Here is a 20,521-nt window from a genome sequence, read left to right as displayed (position 1 = left end):
ACCACCATATATTCTGACCTACAGAGCAAACTGTAGGTCAGAATTAAAAGACGCTTTAATTCAAAGCGCTTCACAAACCGTATTTGCATGCATTTAGCTTTGCTAAATCAAAATTGATATTAAGATTCCACAGAACTTCTGACGAGAGAAGACAGAGCTGCTTCTATAGACAACGTTAATCGATGCTCAGACATAATAATAATTCAGCTCCATCTCTTGTCTAGTAAGGGGGGGTGGGGGTGGGGGGGTGCATAAGAGAATCACAATAAGATGGATGGTCCATTTCGCTGAGATTATTGCTTTTCCTATTGATCGTCGGATGCTGGTCTTGCCTGAGTCCAGACATGGTGCTGAGGAGATATATACATAGGAGGAGAGGAACATAACATGCACTCACTGCCCTGAGCTCTCTCTCTCTCTCTCTCTCTCTCTCTCTCACACACACACACACACACACACACACACACACACACACACACATAAATAGATGTTGATTGATACAATGGGTAATTTCAGCTCAGCAAGCTTATCGGTCAAGGAACTTTGCGATCCATCTCGTTTCCTTGTGTGTTTTTCTTCTTGTGAGCACATGCTTCTTGCTATCTGCTTGGTATCCACAACAACAACACCTGTCACAGGCCCCTCCGCTGTCGTAATTGGCGCATAAGTCAGGCACGAGGAACGAGACACAGCCCTCTCCGGACACTATCTCACACGCGAGCGTTTGGTTTTGTTGTCCTTTTTGTTCTGTCTGGAGGAAACTTTCTGCTACAGTGCCCACACAGTATTGAGTAAGCATCTGGAATGAGTCATAGCCCCTCTAATGGAAATCCATTTAGCTCGGTCTGAAGTATAAGTCTGCGCAGGGAAGCATATCGTCACGCCGGGCTGAACCCCTGGCTATCTTTCAGCAGAGGGAGGACAAGTCGGCAACAGTCAAGGTGAAAAGACCGAAACAATCAACAAAGAAAGGTATTATATGCTCATTTTGAGACCAAACAAAGAAAAAGAGCAGACTATTTTTTACTTTGAACAATTTTCTCACTGGAGAGGGCTGATGATCGTATTCTTATGCAGTCAATGCTGAGCACCGAGCCTTGGGTGATTGCAAACTGAGTGTCCTCTATGGACGAATTATCTGATCTGAATGACAAGAGCCGAGAAAGCTCCAGAATACGAGGCAAAATACGGATCCATGGATCATTAATATTTACATATACTTCAAGCCGGGGAGAATTGGATTGTGAGGCCGGCCTTTTAGTGTAATGTATGCGTTCTGGCTCTTGATCGTGACGTTGCCGCAGCCTGAGAGGCAAACTGTGAATACATTTGAAGTGAATCTTTTAATGGAGACACGTAAAAAGGCCTGTGAAGGTCAGTCTCTCTCTCTGTGGTGCAATTGTGCTCTCCTCGAGTGTTTGGGCCACTCAAAATTAAATAAGACTGGCTTCCCTGCCAAAGTGGGTGTACTGTAATGTATTGTTGTGCAGTCTCCTTCTTTTCCACCGGAAATATAAAGCGAAGTGTTGCTCATCGTTGTGAAGCAGCATTGCTGCTGGTGGATAAATGTGCTGAATGTCTAAAAGCTCTTTTCATAAATCGAAAGAAACGCACCGATACCCTGTGTGTTGCAACGTAAAGAATGCATTTACACTCATGGTTTCACTATCCGAGATGCATGAAACCTATTCTGCAGCATATAAAACCAATCAAGTGAAACACCAAAAGTTAAGTTACAAGGCGATGTACGTTATTCTCTCCAGCAGAGGTGCTGTGAGTGTCCCTATTAAAGGCAGCCGCTGAATGAGTAATGAGCTCCATCGCTTTTTTCATCTCTCTGTTCATCCCTCTCCGCAACTTTTTGCATTTTGTTTTCCGTGCGTGCGTGTTGGTTCAGAGGATCTTAGGATTCATTTGCAATTCTGTGCCCAATCTCAGCCAGCAATTTATTTTCAGATCCTTGAAGGTGAATCCGTCACTGTCTGCTGATGTGCACTGAGACTTTCCCTCCCAAGGACGGAGTGGCAATTAGAGAAATTTAACAGAAAGATCAAACTTTGCAGATTTGTGTGTTGTTGTAGCTGCTGGATCCAGCCTTGTACGTGGAATTGCGCCCTGTGATGACACATACCTTTTTGTTTGTTTTTTCACAAGCGGAAAAGCTCAGCACAAGGTTTTGTTTGGGCGCTGTCATACGTGATCCCGGTGCTGTTTGCTTGAATTCTATCAGATGAAGCCGTGAGGGCCGGGACGCTGTGAATAAACTGTGTGATAGGGGTGGACCGTGTGCAGGATTTTGGGGCTCTTTCTATAAAAACCTTCAACAGTCCACTGTGCAAATACAGTTTGCTGCTGATTCGAGCTGGAAGACCTGCTCATCCCCCTCTGAAAGCTCCTCTGAAATACTTAAAGGATAAACGAGTTCCTCACATACACAGCATATTTTATTCAGCAGCCATTCACAGTGCCCTCCCCGTGAAAATTATTATACTCCACACGCTGCCATTCACCACCAACAGAGAATCTGAATATATTAGAACTTCTTTATTCACTATCTGTCCTGATTAAACATTTCCTCAACTCAAACTCTGAAACCTCTGCTGTTGTGGGTTCATCTTTAAACTCCAATTTCAGATATTTTCTTTTTTTGTTTTGATTGATTACATATATCATCTGGGGTCTTAATTAAAAAAAAAAAAAGACTGGCTGCCAGTGTGAGAGGGAGCTGCACTGTTTCGATACAAAGCAAGAGCCACAAAGTGTGAGCTGTGCAGGCTTTTACGGCTGTGTAGTGACGGCGTCTGCAGGGGATGACACCCGTCTCACTGCTCTCCAGATGCTCAGCTCTAACATCGGGTCATTCAATGGGTCTGCTTCTTCTCCGGCCACTGATTCTTCCTCGCCTTTCAGAGCCGGGCGTCATTACGGCAGCTCTGTGCCTCCGCTCCTCATATACTCTAACGAGGCTCACACAGACCACTATAAAAGGGTTGGTTGTCTATTAATATCAGGAATCACCCGCTGTCTGTAAAAGCATCTGGTTTTGTCTCTGTGCTGCAGCACTCTTTAGAGGATCTTTGGGACACTGACCAGAGGAGCTGGCAGGAACAGATTGCATTAATTAAATAAACAGATAACTGCAGGCTTTTGCAGTAAGTTACATACTAATGAGACTGTATAGTGTGGATTTCTTCTTGCTCCAAGCATCCGCACAGTTTAAAATGATAACAAAGCTATTCATAAAACATACAGTATATACAGTATCATAAATGCTGCAATTTCTTCTCACTGTTACGCTAATTATTGTTGGATTTATATTATACTGGTAGTTTAGGATTTCAGGCTACTTGATGCAAGCCTTTTATCAGCTGGTTAGCTTAGCTTAGCACAAAGACTGGCACATGGGCGAATCAGCGAGCCAAAATCATCACCTCTACAGCTCACTCATTAGCATGTTATGTCAAGTATGTATCTGTATCAAGTGTGTATGTTATAGCCTACTTTCTTGTGGCTGTGATCAGTTTAGACTCCAGGAAAATCCTCCTCCCGCCAAGAAATAGTGAAAAACAAAAGCCCTTAAATTATTATTATTGCTTGATTAAATAAATAATATGCATTGTGTTCAGCAAAGCAAAAGGCCAAAATCCTTGCAGCTGCTCTGCTGCATTCAATCTGAATCTGAGTTTATGCTATATGTTATTCATGGACGGCGATGAAAGTCAAGCTCTGATGGACGCAGTTAACCGCAGGCTATCAATCAACTCCAGCTGATTCTGAATGCGGCCCCACCGTGCGCCGTGCTCTGGCCCAGGATAAAGGAGGAAAAGTCAGCTATTTCTCGCTGTCTCAGTGCGGGCACCAGCAAGTTAATCACAGAGACTCACGGCCTCTTTCCTCGGGTCCAGAGCCTCAACAGTCTCCTCGCAGCGTTGTGTCTGAGCGAGCGAGAGGCCGGACAAACAGATTGGCTGGAGCTGGATAATGAGGCCCGCTCCTCTCCGGCCAGAAGGCCAGCCAGCCAAACCCACACACAAACAAAAATAGAAAAGGCTGCAATAATAGGCTATTAGCTTTTCATTGGCTCACTGCTGAGTTCCTCTTCTCGCTCTCCTCCTCCTTACTACAATCTGCCCTTTGACTTGAGTCAGATTCCCGATATCATGAAAAAATACTTTCTGGTTCTCGGTTCGAGTGATTTCTAATATCCTTAACTATGCAGGCTGCTTCAACATGATCAACCACAGGCTCAATAGGTCACCCTGTTATCTACCGCGGCCCTCCTGCTCCTCATAAGAACTGATGGGGATTGATTCGGCTATTTATCACAAACATGTCATCTATGAGAGCAGCGCTAGCCAACCCGCCATAACAGAATCTGACTGGAACCCACTGATGGGAGAATATGAGCATGTCCGTATCAGATTGTGTCCCATCGATAGCAGTCCTCTCACAGAAATAAATGACCTTATTATTCATTCATTCAACCTTGAAGGAAATGAGCTACAGAGATGGTAAGAGCAGGGATGAGTGTAATAATGGAGCACCAACTGGTGACTGACATTATAGGCAGAGAGAAGTTCTAGACTGGTACCAGTTTAAAAAAAAAAAAAATGGCCTGGAGTTACGAGAGTGCTCCCATACCATCTAGTGGTGACACACGCAGTCATGTTCTGGTTCTGTCACTTTTGGAGGCATTACACAGACTTACATTCATTTCCTGAAGACTTACCCTAATCTTAACCCAAGTCTTCACCCTAAAATGTGATGATTTACATCATGAGAACTTGTGCTTTAAGAAGGCGGGTCTATGCATTGGGACTATGCAGACAGACATACAGAGACACACACAGACACAGACACACACAAGATGGAAAGTCGACAAACATTGAGTAAGTGGTGGAAAATGATGAAAGGAAATTAGTGGAAAAAATAGGGAAGATAAAATCTGTTTATCCCACTCACCCTGCTCACCACCTGTTCCAACGGTTACCCTCAGGAAGCTGCTATCAATCACTGCCCACTAAGACAAACCCGTCCAAAAACAAACAAGGCTTTAGCTCCATGATATTTGGTTTCAGTGATCATACCTGAGTTGTAATGCTTTGGTTTCAAGTAATGAATGAACAGCTGGTATAATTTGAGCAACAAAGGCCCTTGAATAAATACGCAGTTTAAGTCAAACAGAAGCACAGTAACACATATGAGCGGCCCGCACTGGGTCGGGGTCAGTGGAGGAAAATGAATCATGGTTTCACCCTTAAGTCAGAGAGGCAAATCAGAGGGGCACTGCCTCCAGTGCATTAGCTCAGTTCCTGGGGTAAAAAGGGGCAGGACAGCTGTCCACCTCCATGTTGAAGGCAGCACTGCGTACACACTGACAGCTGAATCTTTTGGCAAAGAACACCATCTACTGGAACACACAAGAAATACACTATCCGGAAAGGCAGGACCCACGCTGGGCTCTGCATTTTATAATGTAGGTTGGTGGAGCAATCCCACGCACCCCCTGCACATGCTGATGTGTCCTTGAGCAGAGCACTGAACCTCAAGTTGCTTCCTATGTTGGAGGGAAAAAAAAAGCATCTGCCAAATGAAGGTAACAATGCATGCATGAGATGCATTTCGCTGTCAAAGGTCCAGTTTCACCCATTTATGAGTTTTAGTGCCAAAATCAGCTACTAATCAATACTTTCAGGGTTCCTACTTAGGAACCCTGAAAGTATTTTTATTGGATGTACTGCAGGAAACAAATAGTTTTACCTTTGCAACTGATGAACATTTTTCATTAGAGCAGAATGAAAAGATATTTCATAAAATTCTTTATTCATAAACTTGATGCAAGTTTACAAATTATTTTACATGGTCAAAATCACCCTTGCAATGGAAAAAAAAAAAAACCAAACCAAAGCATGCTAATAGTGCATAACTTTATAACCCGGCCACTGCAGTTAACGAAGCAAGGTAAAGAACCCAGAATCAGGCTAATTCAGACCTCAGACCCAATGTGTCGCTCGCCAAAGCAGAGAGGGTTTTTGTGAGCGAGACAAACAAGAGTTTGTGTAAGAGAAGCTGTTATTGAGTGCACAACAAACTTCTGTACACCATTATTCCAAAGGTCAGGTTAAAGATGTGGGCTTATAATTGGTTTGATGGCACACAAATCTGAACTGCTACTTTTGTGGGGAGTCCTGACATTTTTAAAAGGTAATCCAAGCAGGTAGGATGTCTTGTAAGTCCATGTATCTCATATAGGATCTGACCTGGTTCAATAAGTGATAAGCGGCACACGGGGAAATTATCCTGTGCGCTGATGTAGGAAGTTAAGTAAACATGTCATGAAAAATGGATACATCTAGTCTGTTTAACCAGCCTACCCAACCACGCCTTGCCTTCAGTAGCTTGGGGAAAAACACCCATTGAAATATTGACATGCAAAATACAGCAATATCAAAGAGACAGGGTAGACGTGTTCTGAACCCGTCATCAAGCGCAGGATAATGTGAGGGCAGGAGCAAAAACCTGCTCCACGCATCTAATCATTCCAAAAACTTGCTTGGTAATTATTTATCAACGGCATTCAGAAAATCTAAGAGTGTGCAAGTGAACAGCAAAACACACTGCGCTGCTTACTGGTAAAACAGGGCTGTCGCTTTAAAATGGACCAAAAAAAGATTGACACATTCAATCTTGCATTTCATAACGAGATTCTGAAGCAATCTTTTGCAAAGTCGAGTGTGCAGTATGTATTCCTGAGTTTGCTTCTCCAGAGAATGCAGCGGTGGGCTTTGACGATGTGACCAGAATGAAGTGATTAGTAAGTTACTGATGGCATCACAGCAGCTAACGACCATGCCGATGATCCACAGTCATTTTGAGATTTTGCTTTCGGTGAAACAAGAAAGGAGTGTGACATTTGCTCTACACATCCCGCAAGTCTAAAGAAACGTCAGACATATGCTGATCGTGAACAAGCGGCACGTTCTATACCAATCTCTACCTGTTCTGAAGATACTGGTGTTGTGACTGAGGTTAATATCACTGAGAAAATTCTAAAATCAACTCAAAAATGAGGAATGACTGTATGAATTAGCATAACTAAGCTTTCTATGCTGGTTTTTCAGGACAATATACTTAAAACAATGCAAGTAACCACACAATAGAACACCCACAACAAACGTGTAACTGCATTAATTGGAATGCTCCACACAGTTTTCTGCATATTATTCACATTACATCAAAGACCCAGCACGCTGAGGGGTACAGCAGCGCTGAGAGTGGTTATGAATGGTAACCAGAGAGGTGGTAATGGGAAGAGCTGGGTCCTTCCTGTGGCAAATCTGAACAAATATTTATCAAACCTACACAAAGATTCTGGAAACGGAACAGACTCCAGTCGATCTTCCCAGGTGTGAAGCCAGAAGGTACATGGTCAAGACTATTGCTGTGAATTTGAGACTCTGGCTGCACGTGAAAAACCAGCCATGAGGTCAAGGAAAAGTCAGAAGGTAAAGGTCACTTTTTCTCCCTCCCCAGACTGTTAGGACTGCAGGACTGGCAAAGTGTTCTGGATGTGAACCAACTACAAGAACTAAGCAGGTGACTACACGGTTAAGCTGTTAAGACTAGTTTTCTTCAGTACAACAAAACGCCACAAGACTGTGTCTTCACTGCATAGCCTTACTGAGGTTCATCCGGTTTGAGTGATTAGATATGAAAAGCCAAACCTCTGGAATGCCAGAAAACAGCTGTGTCTATGCCATTATTGTCACCGCCATTGTAGTAAAGAGGTGCCATCAAATAAGGGGAATGGTACTGTCGATGTTGCCAATAACATGAGGATTACAAATCAATATATATAAAAAAAGAACAAAACAGCAGTAGTCATTAAGCTTACATAAGAACATGGCATACTTTTGTTTCCTTCTGCAAGAGTATCCATGAAGCAACTTGTTCTTATTCTAAATGGGTCTTGCAGTGCCCCTGCTGTTAATAGTCAAGGGAATATAGTAATACAGTCTCTGCCCAGCCAAAGACCCAGACAAGGTTACATTATAAACAATTAAATCCTTTTGCAGAAATACAAATTTACATGTTTACACGTGGAGTTAAAATCAACTACATTACAGTGTGATCAAATCCAAACACGCCCGTGCTTCGCCTGGTCATGTTTCTTGTGTTGCCAGCCTAGCCACACACCAAACCTATGCTGTCCAGTTGCTGGTTGTGATGACGACGACAGTGGTCTCCGACTTTGGAGCTCAGCAGGATGCTGTTCTTCATTATGGGCTGTCCCACTCCAGGCTGCAAAAGTCTCTTTATCTTCCTCCCCACCTCAGGGATTCAAGCTTTAAAAGATAAGAGGTTTGAAAGCAAGCTAGCCTCAGAAGCATGTTATTCCAGAGGGGGGGATCTTGGCATGACAAAGATAATACATGAGCACAATATTACAGAGGCCGTCCATGGAGAGAAAAGGCAGTGGTTCTTCCCACCGCCAGCGTTTAAATATCCTTCCCAGCCACCACTGAATCGTATCAGGGAATGCCGCATGCCATTCTCAGATCCAGTCTGTGGCCAGAGAGGCAGTGTCTGGCGACTGGAGCATCAGACTGCCGGATAAAGCCATGCCGCACCTTTCGACTCACAGCCAGCGAGTAACCTTGGCATGCTCAACGCCAAAACCAAAGGGTGACTTTACGCTATATTTAGTCCGCCGTTTTCCTGGAGTATGGGATGAATGTCGCTATGGAAAAATTAGATTGTATAAGACAACAGATGTACAGAGATAAATATCTGAAGAGAGGACACCCTTGCGAGTAGCTGATGACCCTGGATGAAAACGTCAGGTGGGGGGGGGGGCTTGTGTATGTGTGAGTTTATGTGCTAGTATCTGGGTGGTCGCTGAATGAGGAATTCGGTTTGGAGTTCAAACTCTCATGTAGAGAACAAAATAGTTTTGCAGGATAAAAAAAAAAAATATTGGTCGCAAGGGGAATTTAAAAAAAACAAAACAAAACGAAGACATGTGGTCCCAGTGCAGGAAAGGCAAGAGTCTCTTTTAGCCGTCCTCCTTTGGGGGTGTGTACCAGCCTAAGGAGAAAAAAGCACAAAACACAATAACAAAGAATGACTAAACAGTAAACACAAACAATCTACGGTCACTGGGTATCCACGACCAATAACATCAGGTGATTTTTGCACGTGCATTGTCGTCCGCCCCACAGGCTTGTACCTGCATTTCAAACCGTCTTGCGTTGCGTGCAAAAGCCGGGGCAGGAAGTGTTCAATGGTTAGACCCGGGGCCACATGTGGTTCAGAATTTTAAAAAAGCTCCTGTCAGGCTTCCAGCTCTCAACTTTCATATTCTTCCACAATTAAATATAGCTCAATGTAGCCTGACGGAGTAAAAGTAATTTGCATATTTCCACCTGCACTTCTGGTTTTTTAAAATGCAGCGTTTTCAGAGGTCAAGGACAACAACAAAAATTTGCATTATTGGTCATCTTTGAGCAACTTACTGCTGCCTTTTCTCCAATAAAATGAACTTTCAAATGTGAAAAATGTTGAGTTTCATCGTACTGATACTATTGTCAATCTCAAGTTAAACTGCATGTTAATTGGATTTGACTGAGAATGTTGTTCTTTTGTTCTGCCACAGCCGAATATCAATTATAACGCACACAAAGCTTTCAGTTCCTAAACAGAAATGTGATACATCTGAACTCAAAACATTCATTGCTGGACCTGAACAGGACATTCTCAATGACATGGCATTTGTTGAACAAATCCAGTAAGTTAGATACATGAATTTAATAGTAGTTCAGACCATTATTTAGGACGTTTGTCTTCCAGAACAGACAGTGTGTAACCACCATACCTATAGTAATAAAGCAATTTACTGTCAATCTATAACTAGTGATTTAAATAATAACAGCACTAGTTTCTACAAGCAGTCAATCTTCTTATTGCTCTCATTATGCAGTTTATTTCATACTAGCAGAAATTTACTGTTGTTTAAAACACACTTAAACAGAATAATCTAAATTCTTGCTGTCTAACTTCTTCCTACATCACTTGTAAGGCTGATACTTTTTCGATACCACATGTGTAAAATGGTCCGATTTCCGTTAATTTAAACTTACAAAGTTATAAATTACACTTTTCATATTATCTAAAGTTTTAAATTCTGTTATCGTGACAATATCACTTACACACACTTGAAACACCAAATTCTTAGCACTGTTTTTTTTTTTTTAAATCCCATTAAATCTTTATTTGTCCAGAGTTGTGTACAAACAAGGAGAAGAGACGCTTTCCGCCACGTCTTTCCATCTGAATTGGAGGGCATTTAGACATTTGAGTAGCCATCTGCTGAAACAAAAACGTGGGAGACACAAGCTGGTGTCTTTGTGCTTTTAGTCTCACATGGGCTCAATTAAGACCCCAGACATGAACTGTGGGTTACTGTTAGGTCAGTAAGCAAGTACGCATAAATGTAAATAACAGCAAATGTGAGTTATGTAATAGTGTTGTAACCAACATACTAACAGAGCCATGCTGAGAGCACAGCCAAAGTGATATGGTTATTGTTTAAGTATGAATCCAGTGTGACTGAATGGTGTTGACTCACGGGCATGTACTTACAGTTTGTTCCTGGATTAGTGTTATCTACAGATATCATGTTAGTGTGAATCCCCAACACCACTTCACCAGTCACACAAATTGAGTGCAGCGATATGGACTGCATGTTTGGTAGACACACAACACTACAAGCGCTAATTGTGCTCAGCTTTGATGCATGTGAGGGATTTGGTTTCAGTAAACAAGGTCAGTAAAGCACTCTGTATGAAACCGGAGACAGAAACACTCACCGTTCTTTTCATGGATCTGAACCAGGGATTTGTAGGACTGCTGTGCTCTGGCAAGATTGTACTGGTTCTGCATTAAAAGATGAAAATGAAGTCAACCTTAGAGTGTGCAAAGGGTTTATGATGACAGTACAGAACAGGAAACAGCAATGACAGCTGTTTTCTACAAGGGGGGGAAAAAAAAACTTATCTCACCATCTCCAATTTCAGGAACAAAACCCTGTGTGTGGTGCAGGGTAATAAACACACATTCTCCCCTTGTTTGACCATTCATCACACTGCTTTCATGCACACCTGGCCATCACCATTCACAGAAGACCTGGCTCCTCACCTGTACTTCCACACACGACTGCTGAACCACTGAATTAGGCAACACTTCGTACAAATCTATATGATAGAGATTCATGTATACTTTCATACTGGGGTCAATTTCACAAAGAAGATGAACTCTATCTGAGGCCGACTATTAGTTTGATCAAAGTAAGATATCTGAATTCATCCAATGCACAATGCTGTCTAATTTTTGACTATGTTGGGTAAAATTCACTAATGGTGACTTCTGGGTAAATTATGACCCGTTTTGAAGTAATAAACACATTTGACCGCTCAAACCCGTTCACTCCAGTTTGCCTTGTGGAAGAATTCAACAGTCATCAGAGCATTTTACAGGGAAAACTCAGCAAAGACTGTAACAATAAAAAACACTTCAGTAAAATAAAACCTCAGCTGTAGCAGAGCTGAGCTGCTGTGGCCTCTTAATGTGCTAATGTGGCTCATCACTTCTGCTACTCATCTGTCAGGCTCAGGATAGTTTCTTAGGTAAACAAAAATGACTCACAGTGCCCTCACTGGTGCATGCATGTATATTTCCGATGTGTTATTATGGCCTCTCTTAAAATGTTCCTACCTTATTGCTCACTCCACAAAACTGTTAGCAAACCGTACATTACAAGAGACTGTTCCCGCTTTTTTGTCATTTGGTGCCACTGATCAGCAGGTGTCACCTATGGTTACCATGGAAACATGGCTGTTGTAATCTTGCATTAGACTAATATAAGAAATAAACTAAATAAACTTAACTAAATTAAGACTGGATTTACAAAAAAATCTCTTTGCTAAACCATGAAAAAAACATGAATTAATGGCCTAGAGGGCTAAAAGTTGCAGACACTATCTACAGTAACGGCTTGTCTACACAAGCCACATTTTTCAGTCTTTCTTCTCACGTGTGTCTGAGACAGACATGCTTCTGTTTTAATCTATACAGCTGTTTGCACACAGGCCATGTCATGGCCCATTTCTCACCAACAGTATACACACAAAACTGCAAACCAAAGCATGTTTTTCGACTCCACGTCTATTTTCTTCTGTTTACATGAGTCATTTCAGCGGTTGTGTGTTGGGCTCTAAGCGCTGTAGAATGCAGGTGGCCTACACTCTATACTGTGCTTGAATGCATACTGTGTAGACGCAGCACGGCAGAAGCTGCTCTGCTTCCATGCTGCTTTCACTACATGGGTTGCGTAGACATTGCAAGACTGTAGCAATTCTATAGTGACCCTATAGTAACTCTTAAGTTTTTAAAGAAGCTGTCTGTTCACCTTTTTATACTTATATGGAGTGATTTCCCATTAAGTGCATAGAGACAGGTCATCACCACACACCACGTTGTTTAACATGTGTTGACCTACTTACACTAACAGCAAACAAACAGATTTATCCCAGGTCACTGTGTAAATCTGAAAGTGGTGTCTGTACAATATATACATTTTTCCCCTTAATAATTCTCAAAACAAGCATTTTTACCTCCAGCACCACACAAACACCCAAAAGCGAGTCAAATTCTAAGACGTAATGGTCGACAAATAAAACTAGAGACTAATCTCCAATAGAAGTAACTTCAGATGCTCATTATAATGTCACAATTATGCAATACAAGCCTAAAAAAAACTGTGACCAGATCAAGTGTCATTAAAAGAACATATTAAGTTGAAGTGATAGCAAGTGCAAAAAAAAAAAAAGATAAACATCTACGTTGGCCATCCCAGCAGTGACATGCTGCCCCTTCCACCTCACTCTAACTGGATAAAAAAAATAAATAAATACCACAGAGCCAGTCTGGCTGCAGAAACACAAGAGTGTCAGACAGCACAGCAGGCCAGCACTAAGAGCCAGGCCTCTGTGTCAAAGCACTGTCATCGTGGCCCACATCATTCATTCTGTGAGCTCAACATTATCAGGGGACATTTCCTGACTTGAAATCAAACCTCTAGTGTTTCCTCACTTACTTTATTGGCTCCGAACTGCACTCTGGCTTTTCCTTTGACTAAAGTGGCATTGATCTGCATGATGACAGACTCAATGGAATAGGCACTGCTCCAACCCTGCAATCAGGAAACCCAATGTCAGTGAGAGTAGGCTTAAAAACACAGATGTGAATGCAATGTAAAGTAATGATATTATGAGTATTATTAAGTGCACATTCGCATTCATTTAAAGTGTTTGACATACCTGTTTGGTGAGAAGTTCCATGCACAGGGCACCTCCTCCAAGAACATAACTAAAGCGAGGATAGGAAATAAAAATGATCAGTGATATCAGAACAACACAATGAAGTCCTCTTCTAAAAGGAAGACACACTTTTTAATTAAACTTCATTCACTAACTTAGCCCCAACTTGGAAATGGTCAATGGGGATGAAAGAAAGTGTGAAAAGTGGACCAGTGAACTCACCCTCCAGAAAGCACAGGCGAGACCACCCGGACAAACGGAGGATCAAAGGGGAAATTATCCTGTAGAGAAGACCAGCAAAAATGTTAATGTACAGACTTCAAAGACTCCTAAATGGTGTTTCGTTTTTATTTATTCAGAGCCAATTTTACTCACTTTATATGAGAAGTTTAGTAAAATGTAATCCATTCCTTCCTTTTCCTTAAGGACTTGTAAATCACTGTGCAAGGGGCTGTCTGGATCCACCCTGTTGGTCAGAAAATTATGTAGTCTGTGTTTATGCTAACATAGAGAAAAAGAAAATAATATGTGACATGAGATCCCAAAGTTACTTACGTCCTTAGTTTGACATGCCATTCATACAGGCTGTCGTTAACAAGCTCGACCGAGTAGATGCCTGCAAAAGAAACTGATTAAATGAGAGTCCTCATATGTCTCAAAATGCAAAGTCTAGTTTATCTCCCTTTTTATTTTAGAAACTCAAATGTAATGCAGTGAGGCAAACCATATGTACTGTAACTGATACCCCTACACTCAAGCTGTCAGCTAATTCTGCAACAAATATTCAAAGTCTTGTTTAAAAGGTGATGGATTTTTACAAAATGAATGATTTCAAAATGGGTCTCTGCCTAAATTTAATAAAAATGATTTGTGCTTCACTCTGCAAGAATTAAATTTTTCTGTTAAGCTGCTGTGAAAGCGTGTCGATGTGCTTTTAGCCATTACTGAGGCACGCAAGACACATTCACAAACAACAGCAAAGGGTGCAGTAACCTGCAGTAATGCCACCACACCCACTTGAGGGTGGAGCTGACCTCATAGGCACGCGTTTTAAAGAGTTCGGTACCTTTTGAGTTCTGCAAACTAAACTCAAACCTTTACCTCTGATCATGTAAACATCATGGCTCTTGTTTTGCAATGCTTGATGTTCACCAATACTCATCTATTAATCAAAGAGAATAGACTTGATGATTGTTGTGTGCGAGGGTTTGTAGGTATATGTGCTAGTTTCCGGGTTGTAGCAGTTATTTGCAACTGTTCCTTTCACGCAGATCTGCGACAAAGAGTAGACCTTTGTGCAGTGTGCATACCTGTCTTGTAACTCTGAGACCTGTAGATCTCTCTAAGCTCCTTCATCAGGCGGTCAGAGGCTTGCACTGAACCAGACACAGCTCCCTAAAAAATACAAAACAACCACAGTGACAAAGACAAAAAACACAGTGATTTTCCTATTTTACTGTGAGGGTAAACCTATCATCTCTACTTACTGTGGGCTCTCTGAGACAGGTTTATTCTACTAGAGATGAGTGTTTACTATATCAGCACAGCCTTTTGAGGGAACATTAGACTCATCCTCAAAACATAAAAGAAAATGTAAAATAAGTGCACGACAACCATGCAACATTGGTTCCATAGTTGGGTTGTAATTGTATTTGATGCACTTTAGATACCAGGATACCACAGCTAAGCCATTGAATAGGATGATGAGCAAGAGACACTAAGAGAAACCTGAAGACGAACTGTATATGGGAGCGCACTGAGAAGCAGGTTGCATTCCCTATTGTCAGATATATGAAGGAAAGGTCTCACCTTGTTTCTTAACTTGCATATTCAAAACCTTTGCCCATTTGTCATTCACAAAGGTAATCACTGATGACAAAATGAGCATACAAAAATTCTATATATATACACACATATTAAACATAGGCTTCAACTTCATCTACAAAAGTGTGAAGTTAGGTCCTAGATAAGATATTGTGTTAACCATAAGCCCCTTAGCATCTCATAATATATGTGTTTCAATGAATAAGACTTACATTCAAGTGGTCCTGCCTCTGGTTCTTTCGGATCTTCTCCAGGATGGCTAGGTTCTCCTTCTCTATGCCGTCATCCTCTGATTTCTTCCCATCCACAGGCTCCTCCTCTTTCATTTCATAGTGGTCCAGATCCTCTATGTCCTGTTGGTTCAGATATGAAAGATATTTCAGATATTTTAAAAATCTTTTTCTGGATCACCAGCGATACATGCAACATTGACAAAAACCACAGGGATCAAAGCCAGTGCCAAGTCAAAAGATGTGATCAAACTTCTTGTTCACTACAATATTATAATGAAGAAACATTTAATATGTCAAAAACCAGTACCACCAGGACCATGACTCAAACCTGAAGGCAATAATAATGTCTATGTACAGTCATGTGTAACATTGGCATCTTTATTTAACAATATGCTTTCCCAAGCCATATGTAAATGGCCTAAACATTGGCTGGGAGGAATATACATGCATTTAATTATTTGAGCATCTAACACAGCCTTCTAAGAACAATTAACTAGGTGTTTAGACGATGACAACTTACTTCTCCCATCTCCTCCTCCTCTTCTTCTTCAGATGTGACCTCCTCTGTCCCATGCTATACACACACAACAAACAAGACATGAAGTCAAGCTGCGTAAAGTGAGCTGAAAGGGATTCACTGAGCCCCTTTTATTTCACATAAAAACACTTTCATTGACCACGTCCACAGGAAGAGTCTACCGATCAGCTTCAAGAGAACAACTTCATACAAAATCACCAAGGCCTTCTGTAATGGCTATTTCATCACTGAGCAAAACTGGTTTGGAAGTGCATAATTAAACATCCTAATTTAAATATGCAAGGAATATTCCTTAAAAGCAATCAAATACTGGCCATGCCCTGGCTGTGCCATTTCGTTCCATGCCTCAGGGAGGTATTTGACAAAAGCTAACTAGGCAGCCTTGCCTTTCGGTCTTGTCCCGCAGGGCCTGCAGGCAGGGGCTGGTCCAGCATCTCCACATCTGGATGTTGGGGAAGGTTATACAGCCGACAAAGGTCACAAATGAGTTTCTTCAGCTGCTGCAAAAGCTAGGAAAAACAAACAAAAGTAAAAAATAAAAGGGGATAGAGAGTTAGTTAAACAATTTAATTGAACAATTTAATACTGCAAATGCAGATACGCAGTGATGCACAGTGGCTGGTATGTGACCGATGTATCTGAAAAACTACTGCAGACATGAACAGTAATTCAGAACAGTAGATTTTATACGTAATGCAAGTGGGCATTGTTAAAATGTTTTTTATTTAATGAATCACAGATTCCTGAATGCAAAACTAGCAATTCGTGGTGGTTTGAGACACAAAAAGAGGATTGCTAACATTATTCACCAGCAGTGTTCTGCGGGGCATTCAAATGGCAACTGTGGAATAATGCAAAAACTCTAAATGTAGCAATCGTGTTACGATTAATAACTCACATATGATTTAAAAGAAAAGATTTAAACACACAACCCTGATTCTCAAAAAGTTGGGATGCTGTCTAAAACATAAATAAAACAGAATATGAAAATTTGCTAATCCTTTTTGGCATAAAGTAATTGAAAACAGCAGAAAGACATATATTTAATGTTTTGTTCATTGATTTTTGTAAATATCTGCTTATTCTGAATTTGATGCAGCAGCACGTTTCAAACAAGTTGGGACAGAACCAACAAAAGACTGAGGAAGCTGTGGACTGCTAGAAAAACACCTATTTGGAACATTAACAGGTAAAAAGGTTGATTTGTAACAGATGATAGCGTCATGATTGGGTATGAAAGGAGCATCCTGGAAAATCTCAGTCGTTTACAAGCTAGGATGGAGCGAGGTTCACTACTTTGTGAACACATGGTTGTATGAAGGATGTTACTACATGAGCTCAGGAACACTTTGTAAAACTGTTGTCAGTAAACAGTTTCATTGCAAATAACTGCATTCTTCTTTTATTTATGCTTTACAAATTGCCCCTATTTTTTATGGAATCAGAGTTGTAAAACACTTTGTACAGTAGCACTGCAAATAAATGCAGGAATGCTGACATTGTGCGTATTCATACATAAAGAGTTAGGGGACAGGGTTTTTATGCTGCCATCAGCCAGTGTGTTCTGCCTTTGCAAATTTGGTGCAATCCAAACATAGGGTACCACTAAAACATCTGTGCAAATGTAAGAAAATAGATTGATCGGATCTATCCGCATGAAGGCAAGGTTTATCCCTTACCTACAACAGTAGCAATGTTGTATTCTTTATCTGAATGTAAAATGTATGTATGGCTCAAACTGCAAACAAACAAAAAATCTTCCTTCCAAAAGAGCTGACAGCACTTCTATAAAAAGCAGATTTTGTGTCCTACAAACAGAGCAGCATGAATAAGTAGGCTAACTAAGCTCAGGATGTCACACCACAAGTAGGATTGCATAAGAATCTGCCAGTCACCGCCAATTTGCCCTCAAAGGTTGTCCCACTGATCTAATGACATGACCATTTGGTCTGCTGAAAACCTGAATGTCTGTACTTGCCAGTTATACATGGCCATCCCCATCCCAAAGTGCAAAGTCACACACATTTATGCAGCACATGCAAGCTGTTTATGCTGCAAAGGCCAGAAGACACTTTAAGCACATTTAACACTAAAATGGAAAAAACACTCCCTTTAACTAGTTCAACATATTTAAAGGCTAAGAATGATGCAAAAAATATTTAAAGACAAATACTTTGTGAAACTTAGTCTTAAATACTACTACAAAGTCTAATCTATTAAGTGAACTTAGTATTTAACAACTACTTAATAATAGCTGTCCAAAATAGGAGGAGCACCAAAAGATCATTTCACAGCACGATTATCTGCCTGCTTCTGATGAAGCTCAACACAGCAGACTGACATTATCTCCCAATAATGCAAAGGAAATGTTCCTGCTCTGAGGAGGTCTGGTCAATACTTGTTTAGCCAAGCAATTCAGTTAAGTCAAATAGATTGTAGTCTTTTCGTTCAATCGTGTTGCTCATATGTGAGACACACTGTGAATGCATTTTTGCTGCAGCTACATAAACTCTGTCTTGATGTATCAGGACACTTCAAGAGGAAGTGAGCTGGGCATTAAAATGATCTGCTCATTGTTCATTTTGGTCGACTTGACTGTGGCACCACAAGACAGTTCTCTTGTAGAGAGCTTTCACACCACGAGTTCACAAAACCTAGCGTAAAGTTATGTGTTGAGACCAAGATGACAGAGGTGTTAAGGTTAACCTTAATTGTAAAAAATGAAACTGTCAGCAGGTTCTCACAAAGGGTGTAGAAATCGTTATGGTTCATTCAGTAACACATCGTGAAACAAGCAAGTAAGGACAACTACCAGGGTGCTGCCTTTTCTCACATCTTCCAACCTCTCCAAAACTTGCGCCAAGCTCGGGTCATCAGAGTCCACAAACCATATTGGTGGCGTAGATGGATAAGATTCCTAAAGACAGAGGAGGACAACAAAAACAAGGCATCACCATATCTGACCTGTTTACTTGCGTGTCGCAGGGTTGAACAGAGTCAGTATATAACATAAAAATCTGGGTTGACGACATTAGCATTCAGAGTGCTTCGTTAGCTAACAGCTAGCGTTGCTTCTCAAGACTGTTTAATGATAGATTGTCAAACCAACAAACCCCATGCCAAGACTGCGTAGCGCCTACTGACACTGGCTTATGAGACTACGCAAAACCGTCCCCGCATAGCATTAGATTGTACAGTTGTGAAGGTAGCCTGCTACCTGGCTAGCAAGTTAACCAGCTAACTTTAGCTCGCTAACTACCAACAAGGGAAGTGTATAAATCCCGGTCCGGCACTTATGTTTCTGTGCCCTTACCGTTATGTTACAGTGGATAATTAACAGCTTCTCCCCTGTTACATTAAACTGGCAGCTCAGTTCGTCGGGCTTCCAGTCAATGATCCTGAAGCGTTCGTGGTTTGGATCAAAAATGGACTCCAAAAACTTCAGTTCGGCCTTCAGCCCCGACACCGACATCTTCCACGCATCTCCGGCTGGGCCGCTGGGGAGGGGGAGAAGTCGGGACTTAGCTTTTAGCTAGCTAAAGCCACAACACGGATGCCAGGATAAAATTTGTTTTAAAAAAATGGCAAAGAGATGGACTGTCCCGGTAGATGTAGCTGGATACCCGGTGCCAGCTATAAACAGCGTCCGTTCAAATTTCAGCGCAACAGGACAGATTTGCTGATGAAGGAGCTAACGTTAGCTAGCTTTCAGCTAGCATTTGAAAACAGCGCAGCGCTTGGCAAGATGCTAACTAGCGAGTTAGCGAGCTAGTCCGTTGTTGTTGTCTTTCCGTCTATTGTTGTTGTCTACCTATGATAACAACAGTTTAAGGCTCTCGAGGTATCCCGTGGTCGTCTCCTTATTGTCCCATTGAAGAGTTCCTTATGGGTTACTTAACAACAACAATCAAACCATCTCCACGATCTGCACTTAAATCCCGCTGAAGGGACAGTGTTTTTCATCCCGGTGTACAACTGTAGCTGGCCTCTTGTGGGGTTTAAAGATGGCGTTCTGCAATCTCCCCGTTCCCGCAGAATCCCAGCATTCAACGCGTCCTCAATTTACTTGAGGTTAAAGAAAATAAAGGAAAGTTGACAGCATTGGATTGTTTTGTCAGGCATTTATGCGGGACAGTGGCTTGAATGTGATTTCATTTATTTTTAAGAGAGAAGAATCTACTTCCTGCTCTGCACCACAGAGTTAGACTGATGCCCAGAACTTGGATAAAATTGGTCCTTTCAACTAAATCATTTTGTTTTGATTCCACAAAGATGGCTGAAATTAATCCGATTCCGTTTCCATGGAAATGATGCTGGATGCAGTGTCAATCACTAAATTGGACTTTCTTGGTATTATGACTCAGCATTAGTGTTCAATATCTACAACACCATCAAACACAATCAGCATTTTAAATTGTGTTTACTCACAAACGAAAAGTACAAACATTAACTTGCTATATAAATTGTTTTGGCCTTGTTTCACAATTTGAGCAATTAAAAATTCATCAATAAAGCCTGCACACTGCTCTTATTGACTCGCTGTATTATCT

General features: G+C 41.4%; 1 protein-coding gene across 1 annotated transcript; it reads right to left on the bottom strand.

Moving 5' to 3' along the window:
- Window positions 1-5,893: 5,893 nt before the first annotated feature.
- ube2q1 (ubiquitin-conjugating enzyme E2Q family member 1) lies at window positions 5,894-19,961 on the bottom strand. Its single transcript, XM_041941933.1, has 13 exons — window positions 19,285-19,961; window positions 18,784-18,888; window positions 16,358-16,480; window positions 15,954-16,007; window positions 15,413-15,553; window positions 14,687-14,771; window positions 13,932-13,992; window positions 13,752-13,842; window positions 13,599-13,657; window positions 13,377-13,425; window positions 13,154-13,249; window positions 10,869-10,935; window positions 5,894-9,087 (listed from the first exon to the last, which is right to left on the bottom strand). Exons 1-13 carry the CDS (start codon window positions 19,441-19,443, stop codon window positions 9,056-9,058), a joined length of 1,122 nt encoding a protein of 373 aa, XP_041797867.1. The 5' UTR covers window positions 19,444-19,961; the 3' UTR covers window positions 5,894-9,055.
- Window positions 19,962-20,521: the final 560 nt, after the last annotated feature.

The sequence above is a fragment of the Chelmon rostratus genome, chromosome 1 (assembly GCF_017976325.1).
Source record: "Chelmon rostratus isolate fCheRos1 chromosome 1, fCheRos1.pri, whole genome shotgun sequence".
NCBI classification, from domain to species: Eukaryota; Metazoa; Chordata; class Actinopteri; order Chaetodontiformes; family Chaetodontidae; genus Chelmon; species Chelmon rostratus.
This window is presented reverse-complemented; position numbering and strand designations above follow the sequence as displayed.

What these genes read in the sequence shown, in the direction of transcription:
- ube2q1 (XM_041941933.1), bottom strand. Translation starts at nt 19,443, where the DNA reads ATGTCGGTGTCGGGGCTGAAGGCCGAACTGAAGTTTTTGGAGTCCATT. An exon ending in TCGCCTGTGCTTTCTGGAGG is followed by an intron (nt 13,426 to 13,598) that starts GTGAGTTCACTG and finishes TCCTCGCTTTAG; the next exon opens with TTATGTTCTTGGAGGAGGTG. An exon ending in TGGAACTTCTCACCAAACAG is followed by an intron (nt 13,250 to 13,376) that starts GTATGTCAAACA and finishes TCCTGATTGCAG; the next exon opens with GGTTGGAGCAGTGCCTATTC.